Source organism: Pseudorasbora parva, chromosome 13 (assembly GCF_024679245.1).
Source record: "Pseudorasbora parva isolate DD20220531a chromosome 13, ASM2467924v1, whole genome shotgun sequence".
Classification (NCBI taxonomy): Eukaryota; Metazoa; Chordata; class Actinopteri; order Cypriniformes; family Gobionidae; genus Pseudorasbora; species Pseudorasbora parva.
In genome coordinates, this window is record NC_090184.1 from 28932716 (window position 1) to 28950883 (window position 18168).

General features: G+C 44.0%; 1 protein-coding gene and 1 long non-coding RNA gene across 2 annotated transcripts in view; one reads left to right on the forward strand and one right to left on the reverse strand.

Annotated features, from left to right (window-relative positions):
• The first annotated feature begins 1907 nt into the window (after positions 1 to 1907).
• Positions 1908 to 6235, forward strand: zgc:110353 (uncharacterized protein LOC550482 homolog). Its single transcript, XM_067413800.1, has 6 exons — positions 1908 to 2248; positions 2409 to 2469; positions 2711 to 2858; positions 3091 to 3187; positions 3311 to 3567; positions 5466 to 6235. Exons 1-6 carry the CDS (start codon positions 1990 to 1992, stop codon positions 5598 to 5600), a joined length of 957 nt encoding a protein of 318 aa, XP_067269901.1. The 5' UTR covers positions 1908 to 1989; the 3' UTR covers positions 5601 to 6235.
• The window catches only part of LOC137038842 (uncharacterized), a 51592-nt gene continuing 37797 nt past the window's right edge, over positions 4374 to 18168 (reverse strand). Inside the window, exon 3 of the long non-coding RNA XR_010897564.1 lies at positions 4374 to 4602. This is a non-coding gene — a long non-coding RNA (uncharacterized lncRNA). The remainder of the gene's footprint in view (positions 4603 to 18168) is intronic.

Below are 18168 nucleotides of genomic sequence, written 5' to 3' on the forward strand. Positions count from 1 at the left end.
TTTATGGAACTTTTTGACCACTGTTCTAGAAGCGCATGTGAGGTCAGGCATTGATGTTGGACGAGAAGGCCTGACGCGCAGACTCCACTATAATTAATCCCAAAGGTGTTCTATCGAGTTGAGGCCAGTCAAGTTCCTCCACACCAAACTCGCTCATCCATGTCTTTATGGACCTTGATTTATGCACTGGTGTGCAGTCATGTTGGAACTGGAAGGGGCCATCCCCAAACTGTTCCCACAAAATTAGGAGCATGAAATTGTCCAAAATGTCTTGGTATGCTGAAGCATTAAAAGTTCCTTTCACTGGAACTAAGGGGCCAAGCTCAACCTCTGAAAAACAATAGCACATCATAATCCTCTCTCCGCCAAACTTTACACATGGCACAATGAAGTCAGGCAAGTACTGTTCTCCTGGCAACCGCCAAACTCATACTCGTCCATCAGATTGGCAGACATAGAAGGATGGTTTATCACTCCAGAGAACATGTCTCCACTGGTCTATTCCAGTGTGGCGTGCTTTCCACCACTGCACCCAAAGATTTGCATTGCAATTGGTGATGGAGGCTTGAATGCAGCTGCTTAGCCAAGGAAACTCTCTTTGCTCTGTTTTTGAGCTAATCTCTGTTTTTGAGCTAAAATACCAATGGAAACTCACGCTCCTGAGAGCAACCTATTCTTTCACAAATGTTTCTGCATGCCTATGGAGCTTTATTTTATACACATGTGGCCATGGAAGAAATTGAAACCCCTGAATTCAATGATTTGGAGCAGTGTCCCAACACTTTTGGCAATAGTAGTCTATGTTGACATTATGACAATAATTAATTAGTGTTCTCTCATTAACTAAAACCTACTTAAACATGCTAATAACCTTATGTATTTCAACAAATCATCATTCCTAAAAATATAGAGAATTTAATAACAATTTGATAACAATTGGGATCAGGTCTATTTAATGGAAAGCTGGAAGTAAAGCATATATTGGACAATGACTGCCCTTGAAAACAAATGACTTTATCAGATTAGGATCATGTTACAGACAGTGATGCGTCTGGCTATTTTCAGAAAATCTATAGAATCAAATATCGCCCTTCTTGCATACAGCTGCAGACACTATAACACTGATATTATCAGTGTGGATAAGACAGGTTCCTTTCCATACATAATATGCTTTTGAAAAAAGATTGGATTTCTAAGGGCAGACCTGCAGAACAAAAAATGTGGCACATCTTTAACAAAGGACATAAAATGACAGATAAAGAAAAAGTTTTATAACAGCAGGGTGTAGTAGTGACTAAGAGCTTTTAATTGACTTATTCAAAGTCACCCCTTCATTTGTACCCTCATTATTTAATGTCCATCATATATGCATTATATGCTTGAAAAGAGGAGAAAATGAGTTACACCAAAAATAATACAGCTCTTAGAAATCCTGTAGAAATTTCATCTCACTTCCATTCAACACAATTCACTCACTGCGATCACAATTGCTTCATCCATCATCGCATTTTGTTAACACAAAGAGTATTTTGAAATAAATAAGAGCACTTATCAAACAATAGACAGTGATTGTGGTTAAAATTCTCTTCAACCACAAAACACACAACCACTGATTAAAGCTCAGGTTTGTGGAGCAGGTGCAGCAAGAGCAAAGGGACTGTTGTTCACAAGCTCTTCTATGTGTTTGCTCCCTGACAAGACCAGTTTATGCTACCATGCTCTGAAAACAGATTTTCCCAGAAGACACTTTGGTCTCTGACACCATAGAAATACATACAGCTCTCCCATTTCATCATCTGGTTGACTTTCGGTTTACATGCTAAACATGTTGACAAGGGGTGTGTCTTCTCAAGGTGAAACCCGCTCAGCCAGTTTGGTGAGCACTCTGTCAGAAAGATGCCATCGGGTGTATTTTTAGAAAACAGATAAAGAAAACAGAAGGGATTATTACAACTCCTACAAATACGATTACACCTGCTTGACCTGGAGATGACAATCCGAAAATTCGCTCTTGAGTATGATGCCTTAAATGATCACAATACCTTCAGCAATGGGGATACTTTAGCAGGCAGGGTTATTGTTGAGGTGACAAAGGAAACCAAGATCAAAGCTCTTATTGTCAAGGCAAAAGGCAAGGCCGATGTGGCGTGGACTGAGACACATGGGGAAGAGAATGTGACGTACTGGGATAAAGAGAAGTATTTCTCTCAAACTGTCTTGTCTGTTTTACCGGAGGATAAAGCAGATGGTAATATTTGATGATACATATGCTGTTATACACACTCATCTGCAAAAAAATCTTTGGATTTTATGCATAGATGTAAATTGCACCACAGATACAAAAATGTACTGGATTGTTATATTATGTATGTGTGTGTCTAAACCCTTTTATTTATTTTTATATATAGGGACTGTTGTTCTAGTGGCTGGTAGACATGCCTTCTCTTTTGCCTTTCAGCTTCCTCACCAGTAAGTCACCGAAAAATATGGTCTGTTTGATAGATGTGACTTAAAAATCGACAGTATGTACATTATTGATTCCTGAGAGAAACTCAATCTTCTGCTGAAACAGTGTCAGTTACTTTTTGCAATGTGGTCAATACTTCAATGTGCTATATCCTGTATATATGCTGAAATATTGATCCATCATGATGCTAATTTTTCTCTCTGAAAACTGTTAGTCATTCATGTAAAATGTCTCTGCTTTCAGGGGGCTGCCATCATCTTTCAAAGGGGCTCATGGTAAAATCCACTACCGACTTCTGGCCAAGTTAAGCAGGTCTCTGCGTGCTGCATGCAAAACTGAAACAAAGTTCACCTTTGTTGCCAGAGCTGATTATGACCAGTCAACACTGATGGTATGATCAGAATCATTAGTCAGGCCTGGTATAGTATTCAAAGCCTCATTTAATGCTGGAAAAATTATGCAGACAAACATCAAACAACAATAATAGAATTCACTACAACCATTTTAACAGCTTAAAATGTTACTTTGTAATGGTGCGATTGAAATGAACTGATTAGCAGAATTAACTGTTACTGTAAGGATAGTAATTACCTAACAAGCTCTAAAACGTTCATCCTCTGCAGGCACCTCAACATTGCAGTAAAGACAAAAATGTCATATTTTTTGCCTCTGGAAACATTTCAATGGATATTTTCTTGCCAAAGACAGGCTACCTTCAAGGTAAACCAAGCAATTTAACCTGCATTGTGGTAAATTAATGGATCCATCAACTTCAAAACTTCAAAAAAAATCTAACTTTAATTCATTTGACAAGCTATAATGCAGTACTTATTTTTCAAACAGGTGAAGGACTAGTTGTTAATGGTGAGATTGTCAACAGCTCAACTCGAAAAGTTGTGCCAAAGTACATTATTTACCAGAAGCAGAGCTTCTTTGCTGGAGGCCAGAGAGCCGTTCATACCACACAGATTCTGAAGGAGAAGGGGGAGCCTTTAGTGTCCTCCACCAGACAGAATCTGATGAAAGTATTAGCCCTTTCCTCAGAAATCAGCACCAGCATCCAGAACTGCAGAATCCTTAAAGTAGAGTATAGACTGAAGGTAGGTGCCAGAAAACAAGACCTCAGGGGGTTTCCAAAAAAGGGTAACACTTTAGAATAACGATCCGTTATTAATAGATAACTATGCAGGAAGTAATGCAGGACTAATGCGTAGCACTACATTAACACATCAGCTACTACTATTAACTAATATAGAAACAAGCTGAACTAATCAGTTAGTAACATCACATTTAGGAGACAGTTCCTTATTAAGTAATCAATAATTACTGACTGAGATTAGCCTCATTAATAACTATTAACTAACTGACCAATTATCACTACATTAGTGTGTGTCTGATGTAATTAATCATGTTCTTTACTCTGAATAAAGTCCTCAAATGCAAATTACTTAAGTGTGCAGGAGCTACTAGTGATCTGGACCATTATTTTAAAGTGGAAAATATTGGTCTAGATCACCAGCAGTCCTTGAAGAGGTAAAGTGACTGGGTACGCCACACTTTAGAATAACGATCGGTTATTAATAGATAACTATGCAGGAAGTAATGCAGGACTAATGCGTAGTATACATTAACACTTCAGCTACTAATAACTCATATACAAACAAGCTGAACAAATCAGTAAGTAAAATTGAATTCAGGATATACTATAAGATAGTTCCTTATTATGTAATTAATAATTACTGAATGAGACTGGCGTCACTAATAACACATAAAAAGGAAATATTATAAAGAATTACTAATGAATTACTAATCACAACATTAACAAGTATTAGATGTGAGAAATTGTCTTTTTTTACTTTTAATGTGGTAATAAAATGCATCACTAGTTACTTAAGTGTTACCTAGCCATTACAGGAACTTCTAGTGATCTGGAGCATTATTTTAAAGTGGACACCATTGTTAGTAGATCACTAGCAGTTCTTAAAATTTGTCCTTTGTTATTCTGAATAAAGTATATTTTTAATTACTGAGGGAGAAGAGCTTGCACCGTCGTCCTGCCATCAGTGAAGAGGGGCAGGGAGATGGGAAAAGGAAGCCTTCCATCTTCTGCTGAGTCCTCTTATGGTGGTATCGTTCTGTCACGTTCAACACAAAGGAAAATGGTGTGAGGACTCAAGTACAGGAAAATGATAATTTATTTACAAAATAAAACATAAATACAAAACAAAAACCCATGAGGGGGGAAAACACATAATCATAAACCATAAACCAACGACTCAAACATACCAAAAGGAATCACTGGGAAATGGGAGACGTAGACAATACAACAATCTGACAAAGACTGACAAACACCAGGAGCTTATAAAAGGAAAGAAATGAGGCAGGGAATGAGGAAACACAGGTGGGAGAAATCAAACACTAATTAGATAACAAGGGGGAGGGAGCAGACAATGACAGAAGCACAAAGGCCATACTGACAAAACCCACATGTGCACACAAGACAGGACAGGCATGTGACACTTATGGGTTCTACATAACACCATTTGACAAAGGAGCTGTAGAGCACCTTTAAAAATATGGTGCTATTTGGCACCAAAAGTGGTTCCCCTATGATTACAAGCCAAGAACCACTTTTAGTGCCAAATAGCACCATTTTTTTTTAGAGTGTACTGATTAGTTCAGCTTGTTTCTATATTAGTTAATAGTAGTAGCTGAAGTGTTAATGTGGTGCTACGCATTAGTCCTGCATTAATTCCTGCATCTATTAATAACGGACCATCATTCTAAAGTGTTACCCAAAAAGATTTTTGATTTCTCTCCAGCACATGTTATCTTTGGTCAGGTATTTTGCCGATATTTTATAGTCTGCTTTTATGTTTTCATGGAACTAAAAGACAGTGTCACTCAAGCAAGTGTTCACGAGTAATTTGCATGTGAGTGAGAATTGAACCCTAAAATAAAGTGTTACCACGTTTCTCTCTTGTTGTTTATGTTGCAGGTTATTTTGGATGTATCATTCACTAAAAACCCTGTGATTAAACTTCCATTGATCGTACTGCCTCACGGGACATCATCCAAAGTTTTGGAGGCAGGATTATACCCGGACCTGGCCAAAATGAATATTTTAAATTAATATAAGCAATACTTTTGTTTTATACTTATATCAGATTTGTGTATCAGATAGCCTATAATTTATTTTAAAAAAATATGAAAAAAAATTTGTTGAAGGGATTGGCAATAGGGAAGGGATGGTCGTCTATGTTCCATAGAAGAAAGAAATAGGGTGAGCAAATAATAGCACAATTAAAAATTTAGCTTGGCCTATCCCTATAAAATTAAGTGATTTTAGCTTCCTTTTTTAATGATCTAAAATAATAAAATATATCTTAATTTAACATTAAATTCACAACAATATCCAAGCATCCTGTGTTCATTCTTAATAAGTAATATAAATGGATGTATATACTATTGACAATGTCAACCCTTCAAGTGCTTTCCGAACAAAGTGTACAATAATGCAAAAATAAATAAATAAACCATAAATGCATGTGTGTCTGAGAGTGTAATGGTCTCTAATTGCTGACTATGTTCTCTCTGTAACCTCATTTGTCATTAGATCAGCTCAGTTAATCCAACTAAAGGGGAGAGTGTGTCATATTCCTTTTAGAAAGCGAACAAGTGAAGAGAAATAGAACATCAGAATGGCATTTACCATGACACCCGGGCCCTCGCGGTGACATAAATACAGAGGAAGACTGTCAACCTGCAGGCCAACTGAGCTCAGCAGATATCTTCAAGTCAGCATATGTTCAGGCAACCTTTCTGCACCATTATCCCACTGCTCTTTTGCTGTGTGTACTAACTCACTGCTCCTCGTTGCAGTGCTCAAACAGACACTTTAGTGAAGAGTGAAGGATGTGGAAGCAATATTACAGCTAATCTGTGACCTTTGACTCTACAGCAAAAGATGAAATATAGGATGTCTGAGAAAATCTTCGAAAATGGAGGACAGAGAATTTATCGGTTCCCTAGAGAGGGGGAGAGAGAGAGAGAGAGAGAGAGAGAGAGAGAGAGAGAGAGAGAGAGAGAGAGAGAGAGAGAGAGAGAGAGAGAGAGAGAGAGAGCAGTTTTAATTTATTTAATAAAGAACACATGATTTTAGGTGGATAAAAACCTTTATCACAGTATCCCAGTTTACACCACAATGCTTAAATCAACATTTAAAGAAAATCAGTTTCACTAAATTCTACCGCATTAATTGAAAAAAAGATTTTTTTTACTGTGAATGATCAGCTGCCATCTTTGGATTACAGTGGTTGAATGAGTTTGGTATTTCACTTCCCCCTGCTGGAAATCAAACGTTGTTACTTCTCACTTATCTGACCTGACAGTTTAATAGCAGCCGTTCTCTCTGCTGCTCGCCATGTAATTGTAGTAATTCACTTATTGAGTTGAAATCCTTAACTGCTGTGTCTGCCTTTTACCATCAATAAATAATGTCACGGCATCAGACAAAGCTTGCAGGAGGCTGAGCATTTATCGAATGTTTATTAAAAACAATTGCTTGAATCTAATTACAGGAAATGTGAGGCTGATATATTTAATGTGAGACACAGTCAATTGGGGCAGCATAACTGAATCATGGCATTTATTTAGCTATAGCAGATGACCTTTAATCTTTGGTGACATCCACTGTACTATCTCCTGTGTAAAGTAGTCTCAAGTTAATTCAGTGGATAATCTAAATGCAATTCCTTAGGGAAATAGCTTTAATTTACTGATAAAAATGAACTGATAAACTGTAAAATAAATTACAACTGATTAGCTGGACTATTACGAATTTGAACGTACAAAATGATACAACGAAGAAAGTTTCTCATTAGATAACATGAGGTGACGCCATAGCAGTATGTTGCTTACTTTAATGTCACAGAGACATGCTGTAGGGCTAGTGCTATATTGAAATATGCACAAAACACATGTGATTGGTCGCTTTATGTGTCAGATCATTACTTGTATGTCGAGTCATGGCTAGAATACGCTGCAATGTGGAGCAGATTGTATGCGTCTGACGGTGCAAGATTATTGCAATAATACGAAAAAGATTTGTGCACCAGCCATTGTCTTAGCACCGGATGAAAGCTATCAGTTGTCTACAGAACGGGTGAATCGTACTCCACATGCACATGCTGTACATCTGTCTCTCCAGGTCTGATTCTACTATCAGTGAGATTCAGAATAAGTGTATTCTTTACAGATGAGAGACTGGAGGAAGACAGAGGTCTGTCAGTGTGTCTGAGCTAGAGCGTTTGTAGCAGCTCATTAGGTCCAACGCTTAACCGTGTTTGAGCAAACTATGAGCAGACAGCTGCCACGGTTTGCCATTCCTAATGAGACCGGTGCAGCTGATTTAAAGTCAGTGAACAGACTCATCAGGGACCCCTGTTATCGGACATTCAAATTGATTTGGCCCATATGCCAAAGAACATAAAACGAGTAACAATAATGATTACATATCATTATATATATATCGATATAGCTATAACACACAGTGACCTCCACTAATATTGCCAAAATATGAGCAAAGGCGGCTGTGAAAATAAATGTATATTATCCATTTGAGCTTTCATTTAATTTATTTTTTTACATTTCATTAAACAATTGAAAGTGGGAGAGAAAATCTCATTATGAAATAAACGTTTTTCTCCAACATCGGCCAGAATTACTGGCAACTCTAGACATTCTTATTAGTAAAATGGAGTGTATTCCCATTATGTACATTTTTTAGCACACCAAGCTGACTAGGAGCATGAAATTGTCCAGCCATGACTTTCCTGTTTCACATGAATACAAATATGAGGAAACACAAAGGCCAAATTCCCTTAATCGTTCATCATAATGAGTAAAACCAAAGAATATATTTCTGATGTGCAGCAAAAGATTGTTGAGCTTCACAAAATAGAAAGGTGCTGTAAGAAAATAGCTAAAGCATTGCAATCCCCATTTCCATCATCAGGGCAATAATTAAGAAGTTCCAATAAACTAAAGATGTTATGAATCTGCCTAGAAGAGGACGTGTCTATCGTCCTAATGCAGTTTGAGTGGCTAAAGACTCTCCAAGGATCACAGCTGGAGAATTGCAGAGATTAGTTTTGAGTATTGGGGTCAGAAAACCTCAAAAATATCTATCAGCACATACATCACAACAAGTTGTTTGGGAAGGGTTTCAAGAAAGATTCCTCCTCGCTCATCCAAAAACTCCAGCGTATTGAGATGTCATACACAACTGGAACTTTTTGGCAGCAAACCAACCTGATGGCTTTGGTGCAAACAAAGAAAAAAGTACTCCATGCCACAGTTACATACTGCTGGATCTTCAATGTTGTGGGCTTTTATTTTTGCTGGAGGTCCTGGACATCTTGTTCAGATACATGCTATCATGGATTCTTGCATATACAAACAGATAAACACACACACACACACACACACACACACACACACACACACACACACACACACACACACACACACACACACACACACACACACACACACACACACACACACACACACACACACACACACACACACACACACACACACACACACACTCACACACACACACACACACACACACACACACACACACACACACACACACACACGCGCGCTGTGGTTGTACTTTCTATCAGGACAAACATCAAAAGCAACAGAAAAATGGGTCAATGAGAACAAAATGAAGCTTCTGTCAAGGCCGTCCCAGTTCCCTGACTTGAACCCAGAAAATGGGGTGAACTGAAGAGAAGAGGCACCAACATGGATCTGGGAATTTGTTCTCCGGCATTAGAGAATTCATCAAGCATTAGAGAAGACTCAGAGCAAATGTTTAGTCGCATACAATAGTCCATAAACCGAATCATGTCCTCATAAACTGCGAGTAAACACAAACAAATGTTGACAGGCCACTAAATACAGTACATACCACAGAGACGGACGTCCTGCTGTTGTTGTTGCTTCTCCTGTTTAATTTATTTCAGCCTCCGGATCTGATTCTGGATCATATATGGATTGGTTGAATCTGATTGATAGCCATGGTTTATTTAGGGTAGCGTTTTCTTCTCCACGCTTGAGGACGTCACCGCTTTGTGCGCGATCGTCATTCTTTAGCTCCGCCCACACGATACGCCTCCGTTTTTTTCCGGAAAGTACAGCCCATATTTCTCTTATAAATATAATAAAACTAAAGACTTTTCGGAGATATGAAGGATGCAATACTACTCTATAGGTACTCAAGATTGACACGAGATTGACTGAAACTGAGTGTTTCACCCCCCCTTTTGTCACATGCCTGTCCTGTCTTGTGTGCACATGTGGGTTTTGTCAGTATGGCCTTTGTGCTTCTGTCATTGTCTGATCCCTCCCCCCTTGTTATCTAATTAGTGTTTGATTTCTCCCACCTGTGTTTCCTCGGTCCCTGCCTCATTTGTTCCCTGTTATAAGCTCCTGGTGTTTGTCAGTCTTTGTGGTATCGTTGCAATGTCTGCGTCTCCCGTCCTCCCCATGATTCTGTTCTGGTATGTTTTTGAGTTTATGTTTTGATTACGTATTTTTGCCCCCTTGTGGGTTTTGTTTTGTATTTATGTTTTATTTTATAATAAATTACCACTTCTTTGCACATGAGTCCTCGCACCATTTTCCTTTGTGTTTGTGACGTGACAGAACGATACCACCAATTAGAGGACTCAGCAAGATGGAAGGCTTCCTTTTCCCATCTCCCTGCCCCTCTGCTTCACCGATGGCAGGACGACGGCGCAAGCTCCTCTCCCTCCGGCAGGAGGGAACCAGCGTGAAGGAGTTTGCGCACCGGTTCGTATTTGCAGCAGAGGGGCTCAACATCAGCGCGACAGAGCTCAAGGACATCTTCAACAACGGACTAAATGAGCCTGTTAGCGCTTGGGAGATGGGAATGCTGGGGATTTTATCATTTTGGCAGTTTGTGGGATTTATGTACAATCGTGGTGGTGGAGGAGAGTTATGGAAGGGTGGCCTTCCTCCGCTTGGTCCTCCTCCACTTATCCTCACAGACTGCCAGGTCCCCAGTCCTTCGATGACCCCTTCGGGGAGAGGGAGGAGGAAGAGAAGAAGGGCTCCTTCGGTGATTGTTCCGGTGATCCCAGTGCCGGTGGATCGTGTTCCGGTGGTCCCAGTGCCGGTGGATCGTGTTTCGGTGGTCCCAGTGCCGGTGGATCGTGTTCCGGTGGTCCCAGTGCCGGTGGATCGTGTTCCGGTGATCCCAGTGCCGGTGGATCGTGTTCCGGTGGTCCCAGTGCCGGTGGATCGTGTTCCGGTGGTCCCTGTGCCGGTGGATCGTGTTCCGGTGGTCCCTGTGCCGGTGGATCGTGTTCCGGTGGTCCCTGTGCCGGTGGATCGTGTTCCGGTGGTCCCTGTGCCGTGGATCGTGTTCCGGTGGTCCCTGTGCCGGTGGATCGTGTTCCGGTGATCCCAGTGCCGGTGGATCGTGTTCCGGTGGTCCCAGTGCCGGTGGATCGTGTTCCGGTGATCCCAGTGCCGGTGGATCGTGTTCCGGTGATCCCAGTGCCGGTGGATCGTGTTCCGGTGGTCCCAGTGCCGGTGGATCGTGTTCCGGTGGTCCCAGTGCCGGTGGATCGTGTTCCGGTGGTCCCTGTGCCGGTGGACCGTGTTCCGGTGGTCCCTGTGCCGGTGGATCGTGTTTCAGTGGACCCTGTTCTGCCCGCGCCGACCCGGCGCCCTGCTCTGACCGCGCCGCCCCGGCGCCCTGCTCTCACCGCGCCGCCCCGGCGCCCTGCTCTGACCGCGCCGCCCCGGCACCCTGCTCTCACCGCGCCGCCCCGGCGCCCTGCTCTCACCGCGCCGCCCCGGCGCCCTGCTCTGACCGCGCCGCCCCGGCGCCCTGCTCTCACCGCGCCGCCCCGGCGCCCTGCTCTGACCGCGCCGCCCCGGCGCCCTGCTCTCACCGCGCCGCCCCGGCGCCCTGCTCTCACCGCGCCGCCCCGGCGCCCTGCTCTGACCGCGCCGACCCGGTGCCCTGCTCTGACCGCGCCTCCCAGGCGTCCAGCTCTCACCGCGCCTCCCAGGCGTCCAGCTCTGCCTGCTCCGCTGAGGCGTCCTGCTCTCCGTGCGCCGCTGAGGCGTCCTGCTCTCCGTGCGCCGCTGAGGCGTCCTGCTCTCCGTGCGCCGCTGAGGCGTCCTGCTCTCCGTGCGCCGCTGAGGCGTCCTGCTCTCCGTGCGCCGCTGAGGCGTCCTGCTCTCCGTGCGCCGCTGAGGCGTCCTGCTCTCCGTGCGCCGCTGAGGCGTCCTGCTCTCCGTGCGCCGCTGAGGCGTCCTGCTCTCCGTGCGCCGCTAAGGCGTCCTGCTCTCCGTGTGCCACTGAGGCGTCCTGCTCTGACCGCGCCTCCCTGGGCGCCTGAACTTTGTGGGCCACCATGGCCTCCTGAAAATTTTGTTTTCCCCATTCCCTCCTTGTTGACCCTTCCCTTGTTTGTTCCTTCCTTCTCTGTTTCCCCTGTTCCTCTCGTCCCGCCTTGGTCTGTCCCGCCCTGGTCTGTCCCGCCCGTCCCGCCCTGGTCTGTCCCTCCCGTCCCGCCCTGGTCTGTCCCTCCCGTCCCGCCCTGGTCTGTCCCTCCCGTCCCGCCCTGGTCTCTCCCTCCCATCCCGCCCTGGTCTGTCCCTCCCGTCCCGCCCTGGTCTGTCCCTCCCGTCCCGCCCTGGTCTGTCCCGCCCGTCCCGCCCTGGTCTGTCCCGCCCGTCCCTCCCTGGTCTGTCCCGCCCGTCCCTAGTGGAGCGTCTGGTAGCCGCTCCTAAAGGAGGGGGTAATGTCACATGCCTGTCCTGTCTTGTGTGCACATGTGGGTTTTGTCAGTATGGCCTTTGTGCTTCTGTCATTGTCTGATCCCTCCCCCCTTGTAATCTAATTAGTGTTTGATTTCTCCCACCTGTGTTTCCTCGTTCCCTGCCTCATTTGTTCCCTGTTATAAGCTCCTGGTGTTTGTCAGTCTTTGTGGTATCGTTGCAATGTCTGCGTCTCCCGTCCTCCCCATGATTCTGTTCTGGTATGTTTTTGAGTTTATGTTTTGATTACGTATTTTTGCCCCCTTGTGGGTTTTGTTTTGTATTTATGTTTTATTTTATAATAAATTACCACTTCTTTGCACATGAGTCCTCGCACCATTTTCCTTTGTGTTTGTGACGTGACACCCTTTAAGAAAATGATTTCAGGAGTTCACACTTCTATATAATTTATGGAGAGTAGATTTATGTGTATTTGGCGTGCTGTCCGGGGGGGCGAGCTTGGAATTCTACCTGAACTCAGAGTACCCCCCCCCCCCCCCAACACACACACACACACACACACCTCCCTGTGTATGCACGTGATTCAAACTAAAAGTGTGGAGAAGGGGTGGTGGAGGGGTGCTGACAAACTGTCAATAAACACAAGTAAGACTGCTGCATACATATCTCTTGTTGCTGATAAACTGAGTGCTCTCTACTTGTGTCAATTATCTGAACGTGCTTCCTCCTGAACCTTGTTTAATAAACATCATGCAGGGAAGGTCATATTAAAATAATCTATGAAGGAAGATTGCTTTTTCTCTGATTGGTATCATGAGCAAGGGAACTGTATGATAAACTCCAGATGCTTACTTATTACTATATAAGACAGTCAATTGAATTCATTTACATGTGAGATTTGAACAAGCTGCTCTTGAAAATTAGATGAATGACTCTAATCAGAAAGGCAGATCGGAATTGATGTGATGAAAAAGATATGGACGGATGATAGTGTGAACTGGGAAAACATAACACAGCAATTGAACACCTCATTGTTCCTCTAAATGAAAATGGATAATAGACAACAGTAACCACATAAGATTCTATAGACAGTCCCTATTTATTTCTCCCATTTCACTTCCATAATAATTCATTGCATGTGGAAGTTTGGTGTCACACACAAGACAGAATGGAAAAAAAATATTCCCTAGAAAGGATGCTTCCATACTTGCTTTGCTACAGGGCCAGAAATGATATTTTGCAGCTTCGAGTTGAAATATGGTGCTTTGCATTTTAAGGATTTTAACAGATTCTGTATCACGGTTCGGTCATTGGACCCCATCAAATATGATTGCATGCACTCATCATCAGAATAATTTTGCACATATAGTAGTTCAGGAAGTCAGGCATGAACATCTGTTTGTCTGGTTAGAGGGGGAAGGGAATATGTATATTCCGGTGGTCCCTGTGCCGTGGATCGTGTTCCGGTGGTCCCTGTGCCGGTGGATCGTGTTCCGGTGATCCCAGTGCCGGTGGATCGTGTTCCGGTGGTCCCAGTGCCGGTGGATCGTGTTCCGGTGATCCCAGTGCCGGTGGATCGTGTTCCGGTGATCCCAGTGCCGGTGGATCGTGTTCCGGTGGTCCCAGTGCCGGTGGATCGTGTTCCGGTGGTCCCAGTGCCGGTGGATCGTGTTCCGGTGGTCCCTGTGCCGGTGGACCGTGTTCCGGTGGTCCCTGTGCCGGTGGATCGTGTTTCAGTGGACCCTGTTCTGCCCGCGCCGACCCGGCGCCCTGCTCTGACCGCGCCGCCCCGGCGCCCTGCTCTCACCGCGCCGCCCCGGCGCCCTGCTCTGACCGCGCCGCCCCGGCACCCTGCTCTCACCGCGCCGCCCCGGCGCCCTGCTCTCACCGCGCCGCCCCGGCGCCCTGCTCTGACCGCGCCGCCCCGGCGCCCTGCTCTCACCGCGCCGCCCCGGCGCCCTGCTCTGACCGCGCCGCCCCGGCGCCCTGCTCTCACCGCGCCGCCCCGGCGCCCTGCTCTCACCGCGCCGCCCCGGCGCCCTGCTCTGACCGCGCCGACCCGGTGCCCTGCTCTGACCGCGCCTCCCAGGCGTCCAGCTCTCACCGCGCCTCCCAGGCGTCCAGCTCTGCCTGCTCCGCTGAGGCGTCCTGCTCTCCGTGCGCCGCTGAGGCGTCCTGCTCTCCGTGCGCCGCTGAGGCGTCCTGCTCTCCGTGCGCCGCTGAGGCGTCCTGCTCTCCGTGCGCCGCTGAGGCGTCCTGCTCTCCGTGCGCCGCTGAGGCGTCCTGCTCTCCGTGCGCCGCTGAGGCGTCCTGCTCTCCGTGCGCCGCTGAGGCGTCCTGCTCTCCGTGCGCCGCTGAGGCGTCCTGCTCTCCGTGCGCCGCTAAGGCGTCCTGCTCTCCGTGTGCCACTGAGGCGTCCTGCTCTGACCGCGCCTCCCTGGGCGCCTGAACTTTGTGGGCCACCATGGCCTCCTGAAAATTTTGTTTTCCCCATTCCCTCCTTGTTGACCCTTCCCTTGTTTGTTCCTTCCTTCTCTGTTTCCCCTGTTCCTCTCGTCCCGCCTTGGTCTGTCCCGCCCTGGTCTGTCCCGCCCGTCCCGCCCTGGTCTGTCCCTCCCGTCCCGCCCTGGTCTGTCCCTCCCGTCCCGCCCTGGTCTGTCCCTCCCGTCCCGCCCTGGTCTCTCCCTCCCATCCCGCCCTGGTCTGTCCCTCCCGTCCCGCCCTGGTCTGTCCCTCCCGTCCCGCCCTGGTCTGTCCCGCCCGTCCCGCCCTGGTCTGTCCCGCCCGTCCCTCCCTGGTCTGTCCCGCCCGTCCCTAGTGGAGCGTCTGGTAGCCGCTCCTAAAGGAGGGGGTAATGTCACATGCCTGTCCTGTCTTGTGTGCACATGTGGGTTTTGTCAGTATGGCCTTTGTGCTTCTGTCATTGTCTGATCCCTCCCCCCTTGTAATCTAATTAGTGTTTGATTTCTCCCACCTGTGTTTCCTCGTTCCCTGCCTCATTTGTTCCCTGTTATAAGCTCCTGGTGTTTGTCAGTCTTTGTGGTATCGTTGCAATGTCTGCGTCTCCCGTCCTCCCCATGATTCTGTTCTGGTATGTTTTTGAGTTTATGTTTTGATTACGTATTTTTGCCCCCTTGTGGGTTTTGTTTTGTATTTATGTTTTATTTTATAATAAATTACCACTTCTTTGCACATGAGTCCTCGCACCATTTTCCTTTGTGTTTGTGACGTGACACCCTTTAAGAAAATGATTTCAGGAGTTCACACTTCTATATAATTTATGGAGAGTAGATTTATGTGTATTTGGCGTGCTGTCCGGGGGGGCGAGCTTGGAATTCTACCTGAACTCAGAGTACCCCCCCCCCCCCCCAACACACACACACACACACACACCTCCCTGTGTATGCACGTGATTCAAACTAAAAGTGTGGAGAAGGGGTGGTGGAGGGGTGCTGACAAACTGTCAATAAACACAAGTAAGACTGCTGCATACATATCTCTTGTTGCTGATAAACTGAGTGCTCTCTACTTGTGTCAATTATCTGAACGTGCTTCCTCCTGAACCTTGTTTAATAAACATCATGCAGGGAAGGTCATATTAAAATAATCTATGAAGGAAGATTGCTTTTTCTCTGATTGGTATCATGAGCAAGGGAACTGTATGATAAACTCCAGATGCTTACTTATTACTATATAAGACAGTCAATTGAATTCATTTACATGTGAGATTTGAACAAGCTGCTCTTGAAAATTAGATGAATGACTCTAATCAGAAAGGCAGATCGGAATTGATGTGATGAAAAAGATATGGACGGATGATAGTGTGAACTGGGAAAACATAACACAGCAATTGAACACCTCATTGTTCCTCTAAATGAAAATGGATAATAGACAACAGTAACCACATAAGATTCTATAGACAGTCCCTATTTATTTCTCCCATTTCACTTCCATAATAATTCATTGCATGTGGAAGTTTGGTGTCACACACAAGACAGAATGGAAAAAAAATATTCCCTAGAAAGGATGCTTCCATACTTGCTTTGCTACAGGGCCAGAAATGATATTTTGCAGCTTCGAGTTGAAATATGGTGCTTTGCATTTTAAGGATTTTAACAGATTCTGTATCACGGTTCGGTCATTGGACCCCATCAAATATGATTGCATGCACTCATCATCAGAATAATTTTGCACATATAGTAGTTCAGGAAGTCAGGCATGAACATCTGTTTGTCTGGTTAGAGGGGGAAGGGAATATGGAGAAAAAGAGAGTGGGAAATTGTGGACCATCTGTTGTCTTTGTGCAGAAAGAATAAAATTTCAGCTGCTCCTAATAAATTACTTCTATTTGTTATGTGCAGTGATGCAAATCACAAGTCCTTGAGAATTTTTAGGATTTTTAAACAAAGTTTAATTATCAAAATAATCACTAAAATTATTCTTTCACCCATGATAAGATCAAGGTCTAAAATGGGACAAAATCAGAAAATTCATTTTAAAAAGAAAGATTCTTTTTTGGCAACAATGGTGCATGCAACCATTTCATTGCATAAAATGGAAATTGTTACATATTTGTAGTTCTAATGAGAATTTGTTGCTGACAGAAGCAATGCACTCATATTGATCATTTGTTTGGTCTTACCACAGGGTTACTGTGTTGTGCCAGAATCTGTCTAGTGGTATCAAGATTAATAGACCATTATGTTATTATTTTCTTAGCTGTTTAGGAAGAAATAAAACTTTTCTCTTTTTGCTTTTGGGACCTAAAAGTGGCTGACAGATATTCCCTCATGACCTTGGGCAAGTTTTTGCAGAAAATCCTCGAAAAATATGTGATGTGTGAGTAATACTGATGGCAGGTTTACAGGCTGAGCTGTGTCCAATTCTCCTCCGCTTTCTGTTCCAGTCTTTTTCTCAGTTGATATTGGATGTTAGGACTGTTTTACAGCGGTCCACAGTGCAGTTTGGCAGTCCAAGTTCTGGATTTGGAGACAGCTGAAGGTTAGATATTTGTTATCGAATGTCTTGTAGATTTACTGCTTGCATAAGTGCAGACATTTGCAAAAATATGCAAATATATTTTGCTTTGTAGTGTTGCTAGTAGACTTCTTGTATGTTTGATGACTTATAAGACTTTTCTTATAAGTCATGATTTTTCATAAAAATCAAGAGTTTTCTAAAATAATTAAATGAAACTGTAAAAAATTATATATATATATTATATATATATATATATATATACACATATACATATTATATATATATATATATATATATATATTATATATATATAATTTTTTTAACATACATTTAAAAAAACACTTTTAAATAATTTAAAGCTGTAGTATGTAAGGTTTGCCTCTTTCTCAAACCTTTCTGTTTGAAACCAATTGCAGTTAGTTGCGGAATTTTCATCTTTACGTGGGTTGTGCATCGGCACGGCTCCTCAGCGTGGATGAATCTAACGTTTTGAAGATTTCGTATAGCGTTTTGAAGATTTCGTATAGCTGTATGTCAACCACTTTTGTTCTGACCAAAATGAGGGAAAAAAAAAACATTACAAGAAATCGTGCTAGCAACTGTTATTAAATCTAACGATCACTTAGTTCATATCACATAGAACTGTGCAAATATTTATTACACTGTAAAAAAAAATTCAGGTCTCCAATTGAACATCACTAGAAAATGTTGTTTTCATTTTGTTGTTTCAATTGGAGAGAATTTTTATTTTTATTTTTTTTACAGTGTATGGTTACACTTTGTTGTCATATTGTTAATGTTTACAACAGCAGCATGTGTGTGACTACAAGTATTTAGTGTGTATTAACATTACTGTACAGTCTTTTGCTTTTGACTACGGATGAATCTCC

Excerpts from the sequence above, each read along its gene's own strand:
- zgc:110353 (XM_067413800.1), top strand. The coding sequence starts at position 1,990 with ATGACAATCCGAAAATTCGCTCTTGAGTATGATGCCTTAAATGATCAC. Across the intron at positions 2,470-2,710 it reads GCCTTTCAGCTTCCTCACCA|GGGGCTGCCATCATCTTTCA; the intron begins GTAAGTCACCGA and ends CTCTGCTTTCAG. Across the intron at positions 3,568-5,465 it reads AAGTAGAGTATAGACTGAAG|GTTATTTTGGATGTATCATT; the intron begins GTAGGTGCCAGA and ends TTTATGTTGCAG.